Source organism: Quercus suber, unplaced genomic scaffold, assembly GCF_002906115.3.
Source record: "Quercus suber isolate HL8 unplaced genomic scaffold, Cork oak 2.0 scaffold_54, whole genome shotgun sequence".
Classification (NCBI taxonomy): Eukaryota; Viridiplantae; Streptophyta; class Magnoliopsida; order Fagales; family Fagaceae; genus Quercus; species Quercus suber.
The window spans coordinates 1588918-1609033 of NW_027069519.1; the positions used below are offsets into that span (position 1 = coordinate 1588918).

The following is a 20116-nucleotide window of genomic DNA, read 5'->3' on the forward strand; positions in this document are numbered from 1 at the left end:
CAAACCCTTTTATACACGCTTTTTATCTCTCTCTCTTTATCACTTTCCATTTTTTCTGATCTATTTCTCTCGGTCTCCCTCTCAGTCTCTCTCTATACCCATTTCTCTCCCTCTCGGTCTCCCTCTCAGTCGATCTCTCTATACCCATCTCTCTCCCTCTCGGTCTAATCTACTCCACACTAGCTCCGATCACAAGCTTGATCCACAGCTCCGATCACAAGCTCCGATCCACGGCTGCACCGATCCACTCCGATCCACAATCTCCGATCAAGCTCCGATCTCTCCCTCTCGGTCTAATCCACAAGCTCCGATCTCTCCCTCTCGGTCTAATCTACAAGCTCCGATCAAGCTCCGATCTCTCCCTCTCGGTCTAATCCACAAGCTCCGATCAAGCTCCGATCTCTCCCTCTCGGTCTAATCCACAAGCTCCGATCAAGCAAGACCCACAAGCTCCGGCGATCCAGATCCTTTCTTCACCGGCCGATCCACGCTCCACGCTTCACCGGCCGACCCACGAGCTCCGGCGACTCAGATCGTTCCGATAAGCACCGATATCTCTGTCCGTTTGGGTTTGTTTGTGTGTGGGTGTGTTTGTGTGTGGGTTTGTTTGGGTTAATTTTCAGTTGATTCTGGCCATTTGGGTTTGTTTGTGTGTGGGTTTGTTTGGATTCATTTTCCGTTGATTCTGGCGCGCTGGAGGTTGGGGAAGAGAGGTAGGAGATGAGAGTCAGTTAGGGAGGAGGGAGAAAAAATTATTAAAAAATTAAATACAAGAGCTACAGTGCCCGTGTAAATTTACACGGGTACTGTAGCTCGTTGATAAATTTCCACAGGTTTACATGATTTTGAAAGAACTGATGTGGAGTGATTTTTGGTTCAAAATGTGTAAAAGTGATCAAAATGTGTATTTTATACATTTATACCAGAGCTGATGTGAATGCTCTAACACAATTAAACTTAAGCAAGAAACAGTTAGTAAATATGCAACCAAAAATAGTTCAAGGAAAATAAAGCAGAATCTTAATTTATAGAAAGATGAACTTTGAGGGAAAAGAAGGCATCGGATGGAAACAGTGTGCCTATAAAGACAAAATAAAACAACTAGCAAACTGAAAAATGTAACCTGCAAGACAAGGCTTCCTGAATAGTCAGCAATCCCTCCCATTACATCCAACCTTCCAGGTGCTCTTGACACAAAGATTTCATCCTGTAAACAAATTTAGAAAACAAAACAAAACAAAATCATTTAAGAAATTATCAAGATGCCAAAAACCAAAACAGAAGCCAATAATATATTATTACATTTATTTGACTTACATGATCAAACATTATAAACTGTCTCACAGCTACAGTTCACTAGATAAGGTTTGAACTAAAAATGAAAGTGCTTCCTGAATCATATCCGAACTTTCATAAAATCCAAATAACTCAGCCATTAATCAGATCACTGAACCTCAAATAGGTTATTTATAGACCAATGTGTTATTATATAGTAAAACAAAGAAGCACCCATTTATATAAAGACCAATGTGTGATTATACAGGGAAAATGACAGCAACTGATAATGTATTGATTGCATCGAATTCAACTACAATCTTATGCATTATCATCCATGTAGATGGATGCTACCAAGACAAATCATCTAGGGAGGAGATGTGGAAAAATATAAATGGTTATTAGATGAAATAAGCAAGACCTCCCAATTGAAGAGTCCAGCAGCAGCCTTACGCTCTCGGCGTGTCTCACCACTCTTTTCAGAGTCATTTACAGCATCTAGTTCTGCCAAGCTCTTTAAGAAACCAATTGTATCTGGATAATCTCGAGGATCTCCATGAAGAATCTCAAAGTCCTCAGTGCATCTAGTTAAAAATAATGTAATGATTTCAATGAAGTAGTCAAAGTAATTCCACAAACACACTAAAATCTATTAAAAGAAATAGAAACTCACGATCTCATTATGGAACCATTATCTGAACTTTGGTAAGTCGGTGATCCACCAGAAATACCCAGTTCATTTTCAGCACTTGCATACCATTCTGGAATGAATGCATCTCGTCCAGGGGCTCTTTGTAGTTGATAACCAAGAATTATAGCATCACGCAATCTCCTTGCCCCACTAAGCTGCATCTCAATAAGGTAAAAATGGAATTAGAACCAGAGTCTTCCTAAAACTAATCCTATGGATTGTTAAAAAGAAATGTACCTAAGTTCCAGAATTTCTTGAGAATTTGTTCATCCTTTTGATCTTTATCCTATTGGCACTCTTTCACTAACTATTTCTTTTGTTGACAGATGAGAAAGTGGAAAAAGCAGTGTCATGACCTTTTCCTTAAAAGGCATCCTCTGTTAACGAACCCATCCTAAGCCTAAAACTCTCCTAAGAATGGATATCCCATTTGTACAAAAAAGGATGTAAAACAGGATTCCAAGTTAGGCTTTCCTCACTTAAGTAGAAAGCTTACTTACCATCACATGAAGGACCAGACTTCCCCACAGTGAGTCAGGTCCAATGCAAAACTTTTTAAATTTAAATGTTAGGCATAGAATGGAGAGAGTTTGAGCTTAGCATCTGCTTTAATCCCATGAAAAATTACCAATTTTCTAAATGCATAAGCTAATGAGAAATTGTGAATTAGGGTTTAACTGCTATTTTTAAAACTACATTTGCATTAGATAGCTCGACATTTTAAGATAATAATGGGTTGAACTACTCTTGTTTTAAACCTATGTTAAATTCGAAATCGTGCAAGGTTTAATCATGGGTATTGAAAATTTTATCAAGAGAATTCTTCAATTTTTTGGTTCTATAAATTCTAACACATAAACAGACAACATATGCAAATTTGTGATATATATGTTGGCATAAAAATCATCCAACTCTAGATTTGGTTAAAATTCCCCTACTCCATATTGTCCACTAAAGATATCTGGGTTTTTTCTGCATGGATTATATATATATATAAATAAAAAAAATAAAAAAAATAAAAAAACTTAACAGACTTTGGAAGGCAAATTCTCCTGAAGTTCACCTCTAAATATTTTTTCTAAAAAGTTTTGTTAAAGTGTACTGGAGCAAACCATATACATGACAGTAACAGAATTTGTTTCAGGTTGCGTTTCTTGATATCTGAATTAAACATCTATCACAACCAATCGAAATGATGAAATGAAACACTGCACCTACAAAATCAATGAAAGCCAACTCCCAAATAAACATATAAAATACGAAAACAAACATTTAATTACCTTATCTGATGCATAGTTTTTCCCAATAGCTGTCTCCTGCAGGATTTTAGCTGCCATCTAAAATTACAAAATGCACCAGGAAATAATTGTGAGAACAACACATATCAATTTAAATATGCGGGGAAAGTATTTGACATACAACGCACCTAGTGAGCTTTGAATCTACAACCTCAACCTCCACCCACTCTTATAGGAGGAGGATTTAGGAAGTACCATTTCAGCCCGAGCTCATTGGCAAGGTCCAAGAAGAATTACAGATCATGGTACTAAAGTTTCTAGACAAGGAAATACTAAATAGTACCCTGTCCTGGAAGAATTACAAAACCAGGTACTATTTCCTTGTCTAGAACCTTAAGTTCTAGCAGATGAAATTGGATTATTCAACCTCTTTTGGTTGTAATCCATAACTAATGTTAATTATTTAAGATAAACTCAATGAGAATCTTAGTAGAATTGCACCAGTCCTTCACCGTGAACTCCTTTCCTAAAATTGAATCATAAAATTCCAGCAAAGAAGAGGTTACCTCACCACCATTGGTGCCTCCTTCATAGCATGGTTTCAAACTAATTGCACGTTCAAGGTACGGTGCCCAATGACCAGTGAGTAAATCCCTCCTAATCATCTCAACGCCGCTTTGGTAATACTGTTCAAAATAATTTATAACATCTCAATCAGTAGATGATAAGAAGACCAAAACAGAAGAAGAAAAAAAGTAGGCAACAATACCTCAAGCATATTTCTCAAAAATGGCTCTTCATTGAAATAATCTCTGCGTACAAAGACAAATGGCAACTTGAATGCAAGGGCTTCACTGCAAGTGCCATACCCAATTTTTCCTGAAATAATGCAGGTTCGATTAAACATATTTTATATCAATTTGTTTGAGATCAGATATCAGAAAAAAAAATTTGCACTGACCAAGCATACAGTCAGATGCTGCTATAAGATCAGGAGTATATGCATCTTTTGCAAGCTTTATGAAATTTGGTGGAAGCTCCTGGTTAGAAGCACCACAAACCTGAATAAAAGAACAACAGTGCCATCACCAAAGCATGCACAATGGTACAACTATGTCAATTATCAAAGAAAATTTAAAACGGGACAAGAATGTAGAGTATATGCTACAAAAAGATACCAGGCACAACCAACCAGAAGGTAAGTACTCCTCCTTTAGATTCCAGCCAGCTGGCTGAAAATGACAGCAAATAAAGGTGCAATTAGAATTACACAAAGGAAGTGAAATTGTTCAAAACTTGAAATTCAAAAATAAGAGTTGACGTATATCTAAAGTGTGAGGTAAATATCATCTTCTCCATAACACATTCACATAAAGGCAAAACATAATTAACGTTGTTATTGCATCTCTGCAAATGCATCAGATACAGCACATGTTCCAGGATACAAGCTCGGTCTAACAAGTATTCAAATTACCACTCAGTAAAAAAAATTTCAAACTACCAGCATTTTGTCATAAGCTTTCTCAATCAATGAGACTCTATGCAGCCAAACATTTGCCTAAATCATACAATGTGCATGCAACTAGAATTCAATGCTAATATAACATGTGACACAGTCAGAAGTCTTGGCCATACGTTATGCTACAACAATAACTGGTTTAGCAATTTACTTGTATAACAAAGGAAAACTTTATGGAGGGTGACCGATTATGCAACCAATGCACATCCCTCAACTAGTTGATAGGCAGTTACAAAGAGAGGGAGAGAGTACATGAATTATGCATCACTAAAAAATTTTAATGAAATATTTCTAAATAAATAAAAAAGAAACCCTAATAACTAACCATCACAACTGGTCAATCAGTTACTCACCTGTCCACCAAAGTTTAGAATAACTAGCTTCACATCATCCCCAATTCCAAGCTCCTTTCTCACCTACAAAGGAAATGGTTAAAAAGAAAAGTGCATTTTAAATTAAATAACACAGTGAGGGATTTAGCAGCTTTTTTGAGCCAAACCTCCTTTCGGGATTTATGCAACCTCCTCACAACCAGAGGTACATCAATAACATCGCGGAAAGCTGGCACTGCAAAGTTAATGATAAATTTTTAGACAAATTCCTTAAAAGTCTGAGCACAGGTTTATCTAGTTTGGGAAGGTTAAAATGGACACAATGAAAAACATTCTCTTGGAGTTATGCAACCACCTACTTGGGCAATATCCAGGGAGACGGATCAGGAACTCACAATGGGAATAATCCTCTGCTATCTGTATCAATTTTCAACAGACTGAACAGGTTTAGCATAATAAATATTATTAACCACAGCAAAAACCATCAGGCAGAATTGAAATCTCCAAGAAAGTGAAGACCAGTATCATCACCTTGCATTTCATGTATATTAAAAATTTTCCTGAATAATGAAAATTGTAATGATTTCAAGAAACTAGTCAACTATAAATTTATACAGAAATTGCCATGATGAGAAAAGAAAAAGGTATACCTTACATGCATGAAACCTCTCCTTCTTGGTTACGAGGAAAATTTTTGAATCCAGACAAAAATTAATAATTCGGACATATTAATTATTACAGATAGACATCCAGTTAATGATCTCACTTGTCTCACTTCATTCTACATTTTCTGATTTTGGATAGGGAACAGGAACATTTATATCATGAGTATGCATGAAACTAGAGTGATAAGAAGCATGCTTTTTCTCTAATTTTCCAATTGATTTTCATGGAAATTTGCCAATATCAGCCACCACTCTGTATATGTCTTTACTCAATACATCCAAAGCACATCATCACTGGAGATGGCTGATTAATATTTTGAGAATGATTTCTTCTTCTTTTTTATAAATACTTATTTTGACAATAAACCAAATTAAATCATCAATTTTGGCCAAATAAAATTAATTTAAAGAAGATGCAATTAACAATTGACAAGACTTCGTTCCATTAGAAGGAGAAACCCTAAGAAGCAAATAATTTGATTTCAAGAAAATTAGGTCACCTGCCAAACTATTGAACGATGATGATTTCCAGCTGCCATCACATACTCCGCATAGATAAAGTCCCAACTGCAAATAGTAGGAAAGATAAAGGCATAAGGAGTGCAGAAAACCAATGTGCCATAATTCATCTTAAGTCATTACTTGAAACATATATACCTAATTCCACTATATTGCTCTCTCTAGTTTAGCATCCACGGGCAGGTCTGTATCTTAAGATGATGGTTTAAGTGAAAGGGGAGGCCAATGAAAGAAAATTAAATATAGACAGAAAAGGACATAATAGGTTAGATGAAAAGGGGCAAAAGAAGTAGGGTAAAATAACAGATGAGTAAAGAGAAGGAGGTGATGGTTTGGGTTCTTTAGCCAATGCAATAAGAGGATGGGGAAGTAAAAGACTGATGTATGCAACTAACTAAACTTAAAAACTATGACTGAAAAGAGAAAGTAAGTTTAGATGAACATGATTGAAAAGAGAGAAATTGGCAAGTATCCGGCATCATTTTCCCCGAAGACTCTCCTTCACTTATGTTTTGCTTTCAGCATATCGACAGTTCAATGAAAGAGTAAAAGACATTGATCAATAGGACTAATGCGAGTCCATTATTCAAAGAAAAAATAAACTATTTTGTAAAAGCTATATCTAGGTCATGCAAAATAATCTAAAGCCATTACTAATAGAAATTACAAAAGCACACAAAATCAAGTGAAAAGAATAGTAGCGGTATAACACAGATACCTGAAGTTCGTGACACAAACAGAGCGTATTCCAGCATCAGCTGCTGCACGACAAGCAACTGGAACAACATCTGAGACCTGATTTTGTATAAACACGCACGCGCGTGCACACACACAAAGGGGTCTTAGCACTTGAAATGGCCAATGCAATGTGATTAGAAAGACTAGAACTGATAAAATTTCAGTAACAATTCATAGAAGCATGTAAATACCACTAAGTCAGCTTTGATGGAGTTCAGCCACTCTATTTCCGTTTCCAAAATTGAAGCCCGAGGCACCACGGCTGTCTCATGGTACTAAAAATAACCAAAACATGAATTAATAAATTGAAAAATTAAGAAGCCATCAAAGATAACCAACATTAACAGTACAAGTGACATTTGCATACCTTCTCCAAAGACGCAAGACGATCTACTGTCAAGGCATCTGCCTGAACTGCTCCACAATCTAACAGCACCTGATTTTCCAAACACCAACATGTAACTATTATAAAGTGTGGCCACTCCTCTCATATAAAATCTATAATCAATAAATATAAAACCAAAGACATTTGACTTTTAGTCGACCTCAAAATTTTTTTACCTCATAAGCATTTGAATCTTCACAATTTTACACGTAATTGTTCTGATATATATTTTTAACAGGTTTTAAATTTTTTTTTTTTTCCTTAAATGATATAAGAGGCAATTCCATATACAAACATAATCAGAATAATTATCAAATTTCATAATCTAACCACAAAAATAAAGAACAGAGAAAATCATTTTTCGTTAAAACTTCACGTGCATTACACAGGTTATTGGCTAGTAAGAAATCTAGAACAGAAACTTCATATATATATATATATATATGTATATATATAGAATTTTCTAGGGAAACAAACAGAAAGTGGTAAGATGACCTTGCGAATGAAGAGGCGAGGGGACTGAATCTCAGAGGTGAAAACAAAATCAGGAGCACCGGTCACCACGTGCACATCATGCCCCGCCAGAATCAGCTGCCGAGCCACCTACACTCATATCACCATCGCATCCCATTCAAATTTCATCAATGTATTCTTCATATATATATATATATATACACGAAAATTTCGCAACATTACAATAATAAAAACAAAACAGTGTGATCAAACACCAAATCGATTTAATAAATCCATGGCCAAATGGATCAGAGAATTTTGGATAGAGAATTTGAACCTCGACAACACGAGTGGCATGACCGAAGCCATGGCCAGTAACGTAGTAAGCGAAAACCAAGTGATCTCTGGACGCCGATACTCCATCATTCTCTTCGTTAATCCTCATTCTTTTTGGTTTCAGATTCTTTGTGCCTCAGATGATCACTTTTTCAAAGATAATAATAGAGGGAGAGAGAAGAGACAAATATTAATATAGAAAGGAGAGAGAGGGAGATCCTCCAAATATGGACAAAGCTTTTGGGTAGAGACTATAACAGGTGGATAACGCCTTTGCGAAACTGGCGGGGGCTTTTTTTTTTCTTTTTTTCTTTTTTTGCGTATTAATTATGGTTTTTTTTTTTTTTTATTTTTTTTTTCTTTTTTTCTTTTTTTGCGTATTAATTATGGTTTTTTTTTTTTTTTTGAGAAGTTTTATCATGGCAAATTATAAGTAATGCTTTGTTATTGATTTTAATTTTAATTTATAATAAATTATAATTGTGTCATTTGTCATTACACCCGTTAATAAAAATAAAACTTTCACTCAAATCTATAATTCCTGAACTGGCAAATGTAGTGGATTATAAAAGTTTTCTAATTCTATAAATAGGTTACAAGTGGTAATTAAGGTTCCACTTTTTTTGAAGTGAAAAGTTATAGTTTTAGTGTTCTACTTGTTATATGAGTGATTTAAGCTAACATGATATTGTGTGTCACATAACCTTGCGCATAATTCTCTTTTTGGATGGATAATTTCAATCTATGAAGTATGGTTTTTTATAATTAATTTTTATTATCAAACTATTAACTGATTTTTTGGTATTTATAGAAATTGAACGTAGAATTTTTTATTCCAAAATAAGAGACTTTACCATTATCATACATTAAGTGAATTTTTGATATAAGTACGTCGAATCCTTTATTCCATAATAAGAGAACCACTAGTATATTCTTTATATTCTTTATGCCGGATATATTTGCCACTGGCTCGAATGATTGTCTTCCGTTTTTTTATTCCCGATTTGCCCTTACCTTTTCATTAATTCGGTACTTCATTTTGCATTTGATTAGATTACTTTATGTATTTTATCTTGATTAAGGAAAATCTCAAAAACGTCAGTGCCACGTCAGCCTGGACTGTGGATAAGGTTGGTGACAAGGGAACTGGTCAATGTGACAAAGCAGCAAAAAACACGCCTTTTCCTATTAAAAGGCAACAAAACCAGCTTTTGGAAATAATCAAATAGACCTTTTTTATTATTATTACTTATTTTAAAATAAAGTCTAGATACAAAATAGTGTGGAACCTACCAATAATGATTGATCTAAGAAAAAAAAAACTAGTTTATAGTTGGTTGACGAAAGCAAATTAATTTTTTTAATAATGCTAAAGGTAAAAAACTATTTTACAAAATACTGATGCGGTGAGTAATTATTGGTAAATAAAAAAGTGATATTAATGGTAAGATTAGATGAAAACCAATAAAAGATTGGTCACATCAACATTTTATAAAAATGTTATAAAATAGTTTGTGACTATAACATTACTCTAATTTTTTTTCCTCCATCTAATTAGCTATCAAAAATTATGGAATACCACTCTTTTAGTTTTGAGGAGTAATTATTCACATGAGTGGTGTTGAGGACGCAAAAGTTTTCTCTAACAAATGAGATTTATGTTAGGTTGGGGCCTAAACCGAAACTCAACGATGGGCATGATGCACGGCCCAAAGGCTAACGTGAAGATCCAAAGAATTCACTATATTTTATACCTTGGGCTTAGGTTGAGACTGATAAGAATAACCCATAAACAATTCCTACAACAGACACATCAGCATGATTAAAAAGCATATTGCAAGAAATAGCCTAGTAGTAAAATGTTTCAGCAGAAAATAGTCCAGCGGTAAAATGTCTTTGTAGTAAAATAACCCAGCAATAAAGTAAGACAAAACAGAATAAACTTCCAACTGTTAGCTATTTCACACATTAAGGAAAGTATCTACATTTTCAAACTCATCATCCGTTAGCTCTGAAGAAGAGTCTTCTAATACAATAATATGAGGGAAAAACTCTATAGTAACGGTTACATCATAACCTTCAATAGTAAATGAATAAGTAAATATCATGGGTTCGATTATAATAAATAATGAGGAAATTTAGTGTGAGATGAAGGGAGAGAGAGAGATTCTAGCTAGCATAGCAAGATCATTATAGTGTCAAGGCATACTCGTGGATATAGTATAGGTAGTGAGTAGAGAGAGTCATTTGTGATTAGTATGAGTAATGAGTGAAAGTATATGGTAAAGTTGTTGGGACTTTCTATTAGGGATAGATAAGTGTTTGTGAGTGGAGCTATAAGAGGTGTTCATGAGTTAGGAGTAGGAGAACTTAGTTTCTAAGCTTGAAGCTAAGAACTCAGTGACTTAGGACTTTGCTAGAGCTTGGGGAAGGCTAAACATAGAAGTCAATGAAAAGTTCCTCTCTATGGGTGTATTTCTTAGTGTCTTTTTGAAGCATTAATGGAAAGTTTCATTTATAGTTGAGTTTTAGCCTTTTAGGGGATAATTAGCAAATAATCTTTGCTAAATCTTCCTCAATCTTTAGAAAATCTTTAGAGAATCGTTTACAGGATTTTAGCTAGGAGTGGTAAGCTCAACTTTTAGAAGGTTCTTGTTGTTTTGGGTAATAACAGTTGGGATATTGACTTAGCATTGAATGCTGATTGACCTTAGCTGATGGGATTAATGCATGCATTAGGCTAATGGTCTTGGTTATACTGCTGCTAAAATCAAAGCTCTCAGGGCAGATTATATCACCCCAAGCCAAGTGTCAATCTTAGAGCCCTTGCTAAGAACTCTGCTGGGATCCCTTTGATGCCCTCCAAACCACATTTTCCTAAGTTTCACCATTTGGAGTTCATGTGCTTGGTCCATGAACCAAAGAATACACGTTTTTGGTATAAAAATGAATTGATTTTAAGTTGTTTCAAGAGCTTTCTTGGCTTGGTCATGGCTGCTCTTAATTCTTGACCGAATGGGTTGGAAAAGAAAGAAGGGACAGCTGCTGAAACTTCTCAGCTTTTTGTCATATCACTTCAGCCTTATGTCACATGAGAAATGATGGAATTTTAGCTTTTGAATGAAGGGTTTAACCCCTAATGGACACGTGTCCTCTTCTGATCTGATTGGACAAGTTGGAACTTGATGGCAATGGGCTCTAGCTGTTAAGTTGTGCTGAAATTTGGCTTGTCAGCTTACGTGAGATTCAACTGCTGGGATTTGTGTGTAAGTAGGCTGGCTCAACTAGGCTTTGTAGTTGAGCTTCTTTGGGCTTGGTTATCTTTACAAAATGAACAGTTTTGCCATGGGTGATATACATGAGCTTTTATAAATTTTGTAAGAGAAGTATTTCTTGAGGGATGAGTAATTATATTTCCTATGGGTGAGGGATTTAGTATATGTAAAACAAGTTTCAAAATAATATTTGATTTTGTAAATATGTGCCAAAATAGCATTTGGGCTTTATGAAATAGTTGCCAAAATAATATTTGGGCTTTATAAAATAAGTGTCAAATTAATATTTGGGCTTTGTAAAATAGTGCCAAACATTAATGTTTAGGATTTGTAAAATAAGTGCCAAATTAATATTTGGGCTTTGTAAAATGGGTGCCAAATTAGTATTTGGGTTTTGTAAAATAGGTGCCATTTAGCAATGAACTTTAGAGGTGCCGTATCGTAATGGGTTTTAGAGGTGCCGTATCGTAATGGACTTTAGAGGGGGGTTTTGTTGGGCTTTTTTTGGATTTTGCCCTCGAGTTAAATGATTTTGGGCTTTTCTGTGGAGATAGCATAATTTTGTAGCCCAATTTTGGTAGTAATGTGATAAGTATTTTTTGTGGAAAATCTAAGTTGGATAATATTTGGGATATAATGGGTAATATTTGTGAGATGGCTCAAAGTAATTTACGGGGCTCACATAGGAAATATTTGTGGGAAATATTTATGTGGACTCAAAATAATTTATGGGCTTGTGTGAGGTTTTTTTAGGGAGTGGGCTAATGAAATTAGGGCCCAAAAATTCATACCTCAACATTTAGCCCCCCGAGTCACATGTGAGCAGTTGCTATTTAGTCTCACGTGCGAGTTTAAAATTTTAGTGGTAGTTGTGAATAGTGGGCTTCTGCAACTTCCCTACGGCCAGCACTTTCAGTTTATTCCACCAGGTTTCTTGCATTAAATGTTGGTCTCTTCCCCATGTCTTGTCACTTGCAACTTTCACATTTACCAGTAAAAGGCTTGCCTTGGTTACTCCTTATTTTATTTTTTTGCTTGGATCAAAAAACAGAGAGAATAAGGCAGAGAGAGCACCTTTTCTTCTTCTTGTTATTTTCGGCAAAGAGTGAGAAAGTAATACCCACTTCAACCAAGGCAAAGATAGAGTGACTGAGATTCTTAGCAAAACAAAGAGAGAAATAGAGCTTCTTCTTTCTCCTTTTCCTTGCCGTCGATCCAAAGTGAGGAAAACAGAGAGCTTCGGCTAGGGTTAAAAGGGAAACTGAGTTTTTTCTCTCTTCCCTTGTTGATTTCAACCAAGTGAGAGAAAGACCCATAACTTCTCTGCTTCCTATGGTGGCAGTGAGTATTCTTCTACCTCTTTTTTGTTCTTAAGAAAACAATATTTCTAGTTCTATGAATTATGGCTGAAAGGGAAGAATTGTTGGGTTTTGGTGATGTTAGTACCACTGGGGTGGCTGTGCCAGAAAGTGAGGCTACAACTGGGGGCGTGGTTGACGCAATTGCTAGGGGTGATGATGTGGAGGTTAGGCTAGGAGAGCTCTTGCTTCCACTACAGGACCCATGGTATTGTTCATCTTCTCTGTTCCCAGTAGTTGGGGCTCCTCAGGTCAGCCCACTTAGGGTGCCAAAGAAGTGGATTTTGAAAGGTGAAGCCCCTAGTCATGAGGCAGCGTGGGTATTAGCTGCTTCTAGCATACTAGACCTGCGATTTCAGGGGAAAGAGCTTCTGCCAGTCCCTATTCAGTTTTTGTGTCCTTGTGGCACAACTGTTGGTTGGTCAGATTGGGTGGAGCAGGAGGTTGCCGATCAAGGATTTTGTTAGGTTTTGAAGGATGCCAAAGATTTTTGAAGCTGTGGTTTTATCCCATGTGTGGAACATGTACAGAGATGTGAGGGCGCTACGCTTTTTGGTACGCTGCTGGAATACTAATACCTACACTTTCTTTTTCCCTTAGGGTGAGACTATGGTCACCCTTAAAGATGTAGAAAGGATCTGTTTGCTGCCTATCATCGGAGACGTGAGCTCGCTAGAGCTTGGGCTATCTGATGAGGAGTTTGTGATTGCCGGAAAGCTGCTGGAGACTTTCGGAGGTACCTCTACATCTTGGGGAGGTAATAGAGCTAGATTTTCTTTTTGGATTTCTAAGTTTAGGGAGTTCAAGAATGTTGATACAAAGAGTGGCCTTTTTAGCCTTGTGGATGAGCAAGTGTGTGTTCAATTCTGACCCGGTTCAATTTATGAAACCTTTTACTTTTCCTTTAGTTGTAATATTATGCAAAGGTGTATCCCTACCCTTAGGTACTTTATGTTTAGGCACTCTTTATTCTAAGCTTGATAGGTACGCAATGATGAGCTTGAAGGGTCACCATACCACATTATTGAGTCTAGTATTAATGTGGTATTGTTACAAACCTTCATATGGGAACATTCAAAAGATTACATTGATGTTGGTAAGGATGTGGGTGATGGTGACCAATTGGGTGGTTGGAGCTGCTGTCCCAATGGTGAGCTCCAATTTCTTGGCTTTGAAGATGGTCTTCCTTTGTTAATGAAATGGATGGGGTTGAAGGTGTGGAATCTCCCTTCAATTGCATTGCTGGATGATGGGGCTCATTTTCCCTGGAAGCTCTATTCCTATGTTGCAGCTGGGTTTTGCTGCCCAAACCCTTTTCTAAATGCTAGACCTGGATCTCAAGAGTTTGGGCTCTACAATTTCTAGTCCTATGACTCACATACCGATGATACCGACAATAAAGGGGTTTTCGCATATCTTTTAGAGTAGGCTCTCGGATAGGCTTGAAGGGCCTAAGTACTCCATCTGCTACCCATTTGTCAATGACAACATTCATTTCTTCATCGGTGCATGGAATGGGAGGATACTCTTCCCCTTCTTCCCTTTTTCACTTCTCTTCCACCATTGGTTCATTGGTGGAAACCGTGAGAGCCTAAGGAGCATTTTTCTTTTCTGACTTAGGCTTTTCAGTTGTGGAAGGCTTGACTGGTACGGCTGTCTTACGAGCCTTCTGGAGCAACTGGGCGAACTGCACAATATCAAGATTCTCTAAATGGGCCTGGTACTCATGGGACATATTGTCAGTGCAAATCTCAACTAGCTCTTGCTCTTTGAATTGCTCGTAGCAATCAAGAGCAGCATCCTTAAACCGCCGAATGAAATCAAGGAGTCCTTAGGAGGACTTTTACTTAGTGTTGTGTGTAAGGATAGTAACCTTTTCCTTTCCATGAAAATACTTTGAGCAGAAAGTTTCAACCATGTCATCCCATATGGCAATGGAACCTGGCTGCAGAGTGGAGTACCATGTGTAAGCACGATCAGTAAGAGATTTTGAGAATTCCCCTAAGCAAAGATCTCCATTTCCAGCAAAAGGACCCATAGAATCAAGGAATTTGTTGACATGTTCGATTGCATTCCCTTTCCTCCCATTATAAAGAGAGAAGGTGAGAGTCTCATATTTCTCCGGGTATGGCTTGCTTAGCAACTCAGCCGGATAAGGAGGCCTACGAACAAAGTACCTTTGTTCCTTTGGTTGGCTAAGCCTTTCCAGCAAAGTAGTGAGATTAGATAATGTAACAAACTGAGGAAGAGAGGCATTTTGCTCACCAGATTGGGGGTTCCCAGCGGCTGATCCCCTCTCCAGCTATGTTCTAGGATCTGGTTCTTCAGGTAATGGCTTGGGCGTTGGCCTTTGAGTCTCTCTTAAGGCCCTTAAAGATTTAGCAAATTTGAACTAAGCTTACTGCATTCCTCGTATTGTTTCCAAGAGGAGAGAGAATCGGCGATTAGAATCTTCTTGGTTGACCATATGTTGGTCAGCTTGTTCTCCTTGTGGAGCTTGACTATGATGACTTTATGCTGCTGGGAGACTGGTATTTCTAGTCCCCTCTTGCCAGCTGTTCCGCAACCTAGGAGGCATTGTGAACTCTTGGCTTCAGTAGACTCCCCAGTGGAGTCGCCAAAATGTCGGAGGCGAAAAATTTTTCCTTGCGACAAATAAGATTTATAATGGGTTGGAGGTCTAAACCAAAACTCGACGATGGGCTTGGTGCATGGCCTAAAGGCTATTGGTGAAGGTCCAAAAAATTCATTATATTTTATGCCTTGGACCTAGATTAGAACTGATAAGAGTAACCCATAAACAATTCCTACAGTAGATACGTCAGCAAGATTAAAAAGCATACTATAAGAAATAGCTCAACAGTAAAGTGTTTTTGTAGAAAATATCCCAACGGTAGAGTGTTTCTGCAAAAGATAACACAGCAGTAAAATGTCCCAGCGGTAAAATAAGATAGAACAGAATAAAACCTCAGCAGTTAGCTACTTCACAAATTAAGAGAAATATCTACACTTTCAGACTCATTATTCGTTAGTTCTGAAGAAGAGTCTTCTAATACAACAATATGAGAGAAAAATTCTATACTGACAGTTACATCATAACCATTAATAGTAAATGAATAAGTAAATATCATGGGTTCCATAATAACAAATAATGGAGAAAACTTAGTGTGAGATGAAGGGAGAGAGAGAGATCTCAGCTAGCACAGCAAGATCATTATTATGCCAATACATGCTTATGAATATATAGTGAGTAATGAGTAAAGAGAGTCATTTGTGAGTAGTATGAGTAATGAGTGAGTAGTATGAGTAATGAGTGAGTAGTGTAAGTAATGGGTGAGAGTGTATAGCAAAGCTGATGGAGCTTTCTGTTGGGGTAAGTAAATGTTTATGAGTAGAGCTATGAGAAGTGTTTGTGAGCTAAGAGCTGGGAAACTCAGTTTCTAAGCTTGAGAATGAGAACTCAGTGACTTTTCGGAACTTAGAGAAGACTTTTTGCAGAGAGGTTAAGGAAAAATCTTGTTGTGTAACATAGTGAGTTGGTTGTGTGTTGGTAAAGCATTAATGGAGAGTTCCATTTATATCTGGATTTTTAGAGGGTGATTAGCAAATAATCTTTGCTAAATCTTTTCCAATCTTCAGAAAATTTTTAGAAAATTGTTCTTAGGATTTTTAGCTAAGAGTAGTAAGCTTAACTTTCAGAAGGTTCTTGTTGTTTTGGGCAATAACAGCTGGGTTTTTGACTTAGCGTTGAATGCTGATTAGCCTTGGCTGGTAGGATTAGAGCATGCTTTAGGCTAATGATCTTGGATATGCTGCAACTAGAATCAGAGCTCCTTAGGGCAGGTTGTGTCAACCCAAGCCAGGTGTCAACCTTGGAGCCCTTGCTAGGAACTCTGCTGGGATCCCCTTGGTGCCCTCCAAACCACATTTTCCTAAGTTTTTCTATTTGGGGTTCATGAACCAGAGAATACACATTTTTAGTATGAAAATGAGTTGATTTTATGTCGTTTCAGGAGCTTCACTGGCTTAGGCATGGCAGCTTTGGGCTCTTGATTGAATGAGTTGAAGGAGAAAGAAGTGATAGCTGACTAAAACTTTCTCAGCTTTCTGTCATAGCACCTTTAGCTTTATGTCACTTGAGAAATGATGAGATTTTAGCTTGTGGAGAAAGGATTCACTCCCTGGTGGATACGTGTCTGTTTCCTGATTTGATTGGACAAGTTGGAACCTGATGGGAAGGGGCTCCAGCTGTTCAATTGTTGTTGAAATTTGGCTGACCAGTTCACGTGTTTTCCACTTGCTGAGATTTGTGTGTAGGCTAGCCTGACCTAGCTGGGCTTTGTAGATAAACTTCCTTGGGCTTGGTTAACCCTACAAAATGAGTAGTTTTGCCATGTGTGATATTCATGGGTTTTGTAATTAGTTGATTATGGAAAAAATAGACATAGTTCTTATAAATTTTGTGAAAGCAATATTTTTTTGAGGGATGAGTAATTTATATTTCCCATGAGTGAGGGATTTTAGCATATGTAAAATAGGTGTCAAAATAATACTTTGACTTTGTAAATATGTGCCAAAATAGCATTTGGGCTCTATGAAATAGTTGTAAAATTAATAATGGTGCCAAATATTAATGTTTGAGTTTTGAGCATAAAGTAATTTTTTTTGCCAAAATAGCATTTTGGGCTTTGGAAAATAAGTGCCAAATTAGCATTTGGGCTTTTGGAAAATAAGTGTCAAATTAGCATTTGGGCCTTATAAGATAGTTGTCAAAATAATATTTGGGCTTTATGAGATAGTGTAAAGATAGTTGCCAAGTTGGTATTTGGGCTTTGTAAAAATAGTGTCAAATTAGTATTTGGGCTTTGAAAAGATAGTTGCCAAATTAATATTTGGGCTTTGTGAAATAATGTAAAGATAGTTGCCAAGTTGGTATTTGGGCTTTGTAAAAATAGTGCCAAATTAGTATTTGGGCTTTGAAAAGATAGTTGCCAAATTAATATTTGGACTTTGTGAAAATAGTTGCCAAATTAGTACTTGGGCTTTGTAAAAATAGTTTAAGATTTTGTAAAAGATATTGTCGTGTAGCAACGGGCTTTTAGATATACCGGATCGTATTGGGTTTTAGAGATGCCGGATCGTATTAGGTTTTAGAGATGCCAGATCATACCGGACTTTAGAGATGCCATGTAGCAACGGGCTTTAGAGGTGCCGGATCGTACCAGACTTTATAGATGCCAGATCGTACCGAGCTTTAGAGGTGCAGTGTAGCAATGGGTTTTAGAGGTGTCGGATCGTACCGGGCTTCAGAGATGCCGGATCATACTAGGCTTTAGAGGTGCCGAATCATACCGGGGTTTAGAGATGCGGGATCGTACCGGCCTTTAGAGGTGCCGTGTAGCAACGGGCTTTAGAGATGCCGGATCATATCGGACTTTAGGGATGCCGGATTGTACTGGACTTTAGGGGTACTGTGTAGCAACGAGTTTTAGAGGTGCCGGATTGTACCGGGCTTTAGAGATGGTAGATTGTGCCGGACTTTAGAGGTGCCGTATCGGGCTTTAGAGATGTCAAATCGTACCAGACTCTAGAGGTGCCATGTAGCAATGGGCTTTAGAGATGCCGGATCGTACGCGACTTTAGGGGTGCCGTGTAGCAACAGGCTTTAGAGGTGCCGAATCATACCGGGCTTTGAAGATGCTGGATTGTATTGGACGTTAGAGGTGCTGTGTAGCAACGGGTTTAATAAATGGTATTGTTGGGCTTTTTGTAGAGATAGTGTAGTTTTGTGGCCCAATTTTGGTAGCAATATGGTGAGTATTATTTGTGAAAATTCTAAATTGGATAATATGTGGGATATAATAGGTAATATTTGTGAGAAGGCCCAATGCAATTTATGGGCTTGTGTATGGAGTATTTGTGAATGCCCAATAACATAGAGAATATTTGGGTAATATATATGAGAATATTTATGTGGGTTTAGAATAATGTGTGAGCTCATATGGTTATTTTTGTGAGTGGGTTAATAAAATCAAGGCCCGAAAATTTGTAACTCAATAACAATTTAATTAGGATTAAAAGTAATATAAGTTTGCATTTTAGTATAAGAATAGGTAAGAAAACAGAAAGTCCATCAATTAAAAATTGATCTTATTTTTTTTCTTAAATTACCATTTAATTAGGATTAAAAATAATATATAATAATTTTAATAAAAATACTCCAACAAGTGCATATCAGATTTTATCTTCATTATTAATTTTTTTTTAAGAGACAAATAATAATGTGAAAAAGTGATACATGATGGATTGTTATACAAAGCTCTATCGAGAATTATCTTATAGGCCCACTCAATCAGGCATATAAACAAGAGATTCTTTCTCTAACTCTTCAGGCCCAATGGGCATACAACGGCCCAAACAAAACAAATAGTAGTAATATGTTGAAGGGTAAAGTCGTGAATATGAGTTAAGATGAAGGCTACTAGGTTGTCTCACTCGTATATATATGCCTAGAAAGCTGAAGTTCACAATTACATTAAGCTCTTAGGGTTTCTCTTTGCTTCTCTTTCAGCCTGACAGAAAATCGGGGCAGAGTAACATTTGAACTCGCCGTTAGGGTTTCTCACCTCTAACTATACATTGGTTTTACAAGTTTTGTTCCTCTGATATTTTTTTTGGTTCAATGGCAATTTTATAATTGTATATGGGGCTTGAGTTTGGCTCTTTGGCTAACAAAATACCGTGCCATAGAGATGAATATAGTCCCTATATTAAACTTTCAACCTTTTCATCCATATTCGCTATGACTCTTTTTTTAGATCTAGCGAATTTCTTCGATTTGGCTGATACATTTTTCTAAGCCTTTCTTCTGATAATAAGAGTTGCCTGCCGATCTCTGTTTTATCATTAGTATGTTATTGTTTTTGGGTATTCTGGTTCATGTGTCGAATTTTCGATACTCGATTTAGTTAAGGTTTTTGTTTTTGTTTTATTTATTTTTTAAAATATTTTGAATATTAATCTAATTGTTGGCAAAATTTAGTTTCGAGTAGTAATTCAGGCAGCCTCTTTGCTAAAGTTTAATGGCGAAGAAGGTGTTGTACTGCTCGTAAATTAATGTCTTTTGCTCTTCAGACTTGCTGAGATGCCTTTGAAGCTGGTCTAGTAAGCTCAAGTACATTCTTTTCCTGTTTTACAAATTCTTATTTGGAATTTCACGAGAATAAGTTTCTTTATGGAGAATCAGTATGTAATAAGAAATTTTAATAAAAATAGTGCTATACACCGTATGCAACAAGCACCCAATTGATGCAAAATGAACAAATAAATATC

The 20116-nt window shown here is 36.7% G+C and overlaps 1 protein-coding gene and 1 non-coding gene across 2 annotated transcripts; one reads left to right on the forward strand and one right to left on the reverse strand.

Annotated features, from left to right (window-relative positions):
- Nucleotides 1-895: 895 nt before the first annotated feature.
- On the reverse strand, nt 896-8385 carry LOC111997703 (L-arabinokinase). The gene is made up of 17 exons (XM_065772163.1): nt 8153-8385; nt 7858-7965; nt 7345-7413; nt 7169-7252; nt 6958-7034; nt 6221-6287; nt 5415-5472; nt 5223-5290; nt 5077-5139; nt 4383-4436; nt 4166-4265; nt 3974-4083; nt 3771-3890; nt 3247-3303; nt 1949-2121; nt 1697-1859; nt 896-1207 (listed from the first exon to the last, which is right to left on the reverse strand). Exons 1-17 carry the CDS (start codon nt 8258-8260, stop codon nt 896-898), a joined length of 1791 nt encoding a protein of 596 aa, XP_065628235.1. The 5' UTR covers nt 8261-8385.
- Nucleotides 8386-19842: 11457 nt separating this feature from the next.
- On the forward strand, nt 19843-19965 carry LOC111997797 (small nucleolar RNA snoR77). The gene has a single exon (XR_002881385.1). It is a non-coding gene; the product is annotated as a small nucleolar RNA snoR77 (small nucleolar RNA).
- Nucleotides 19966-20116: the final 151 nt, after the last annotated feature.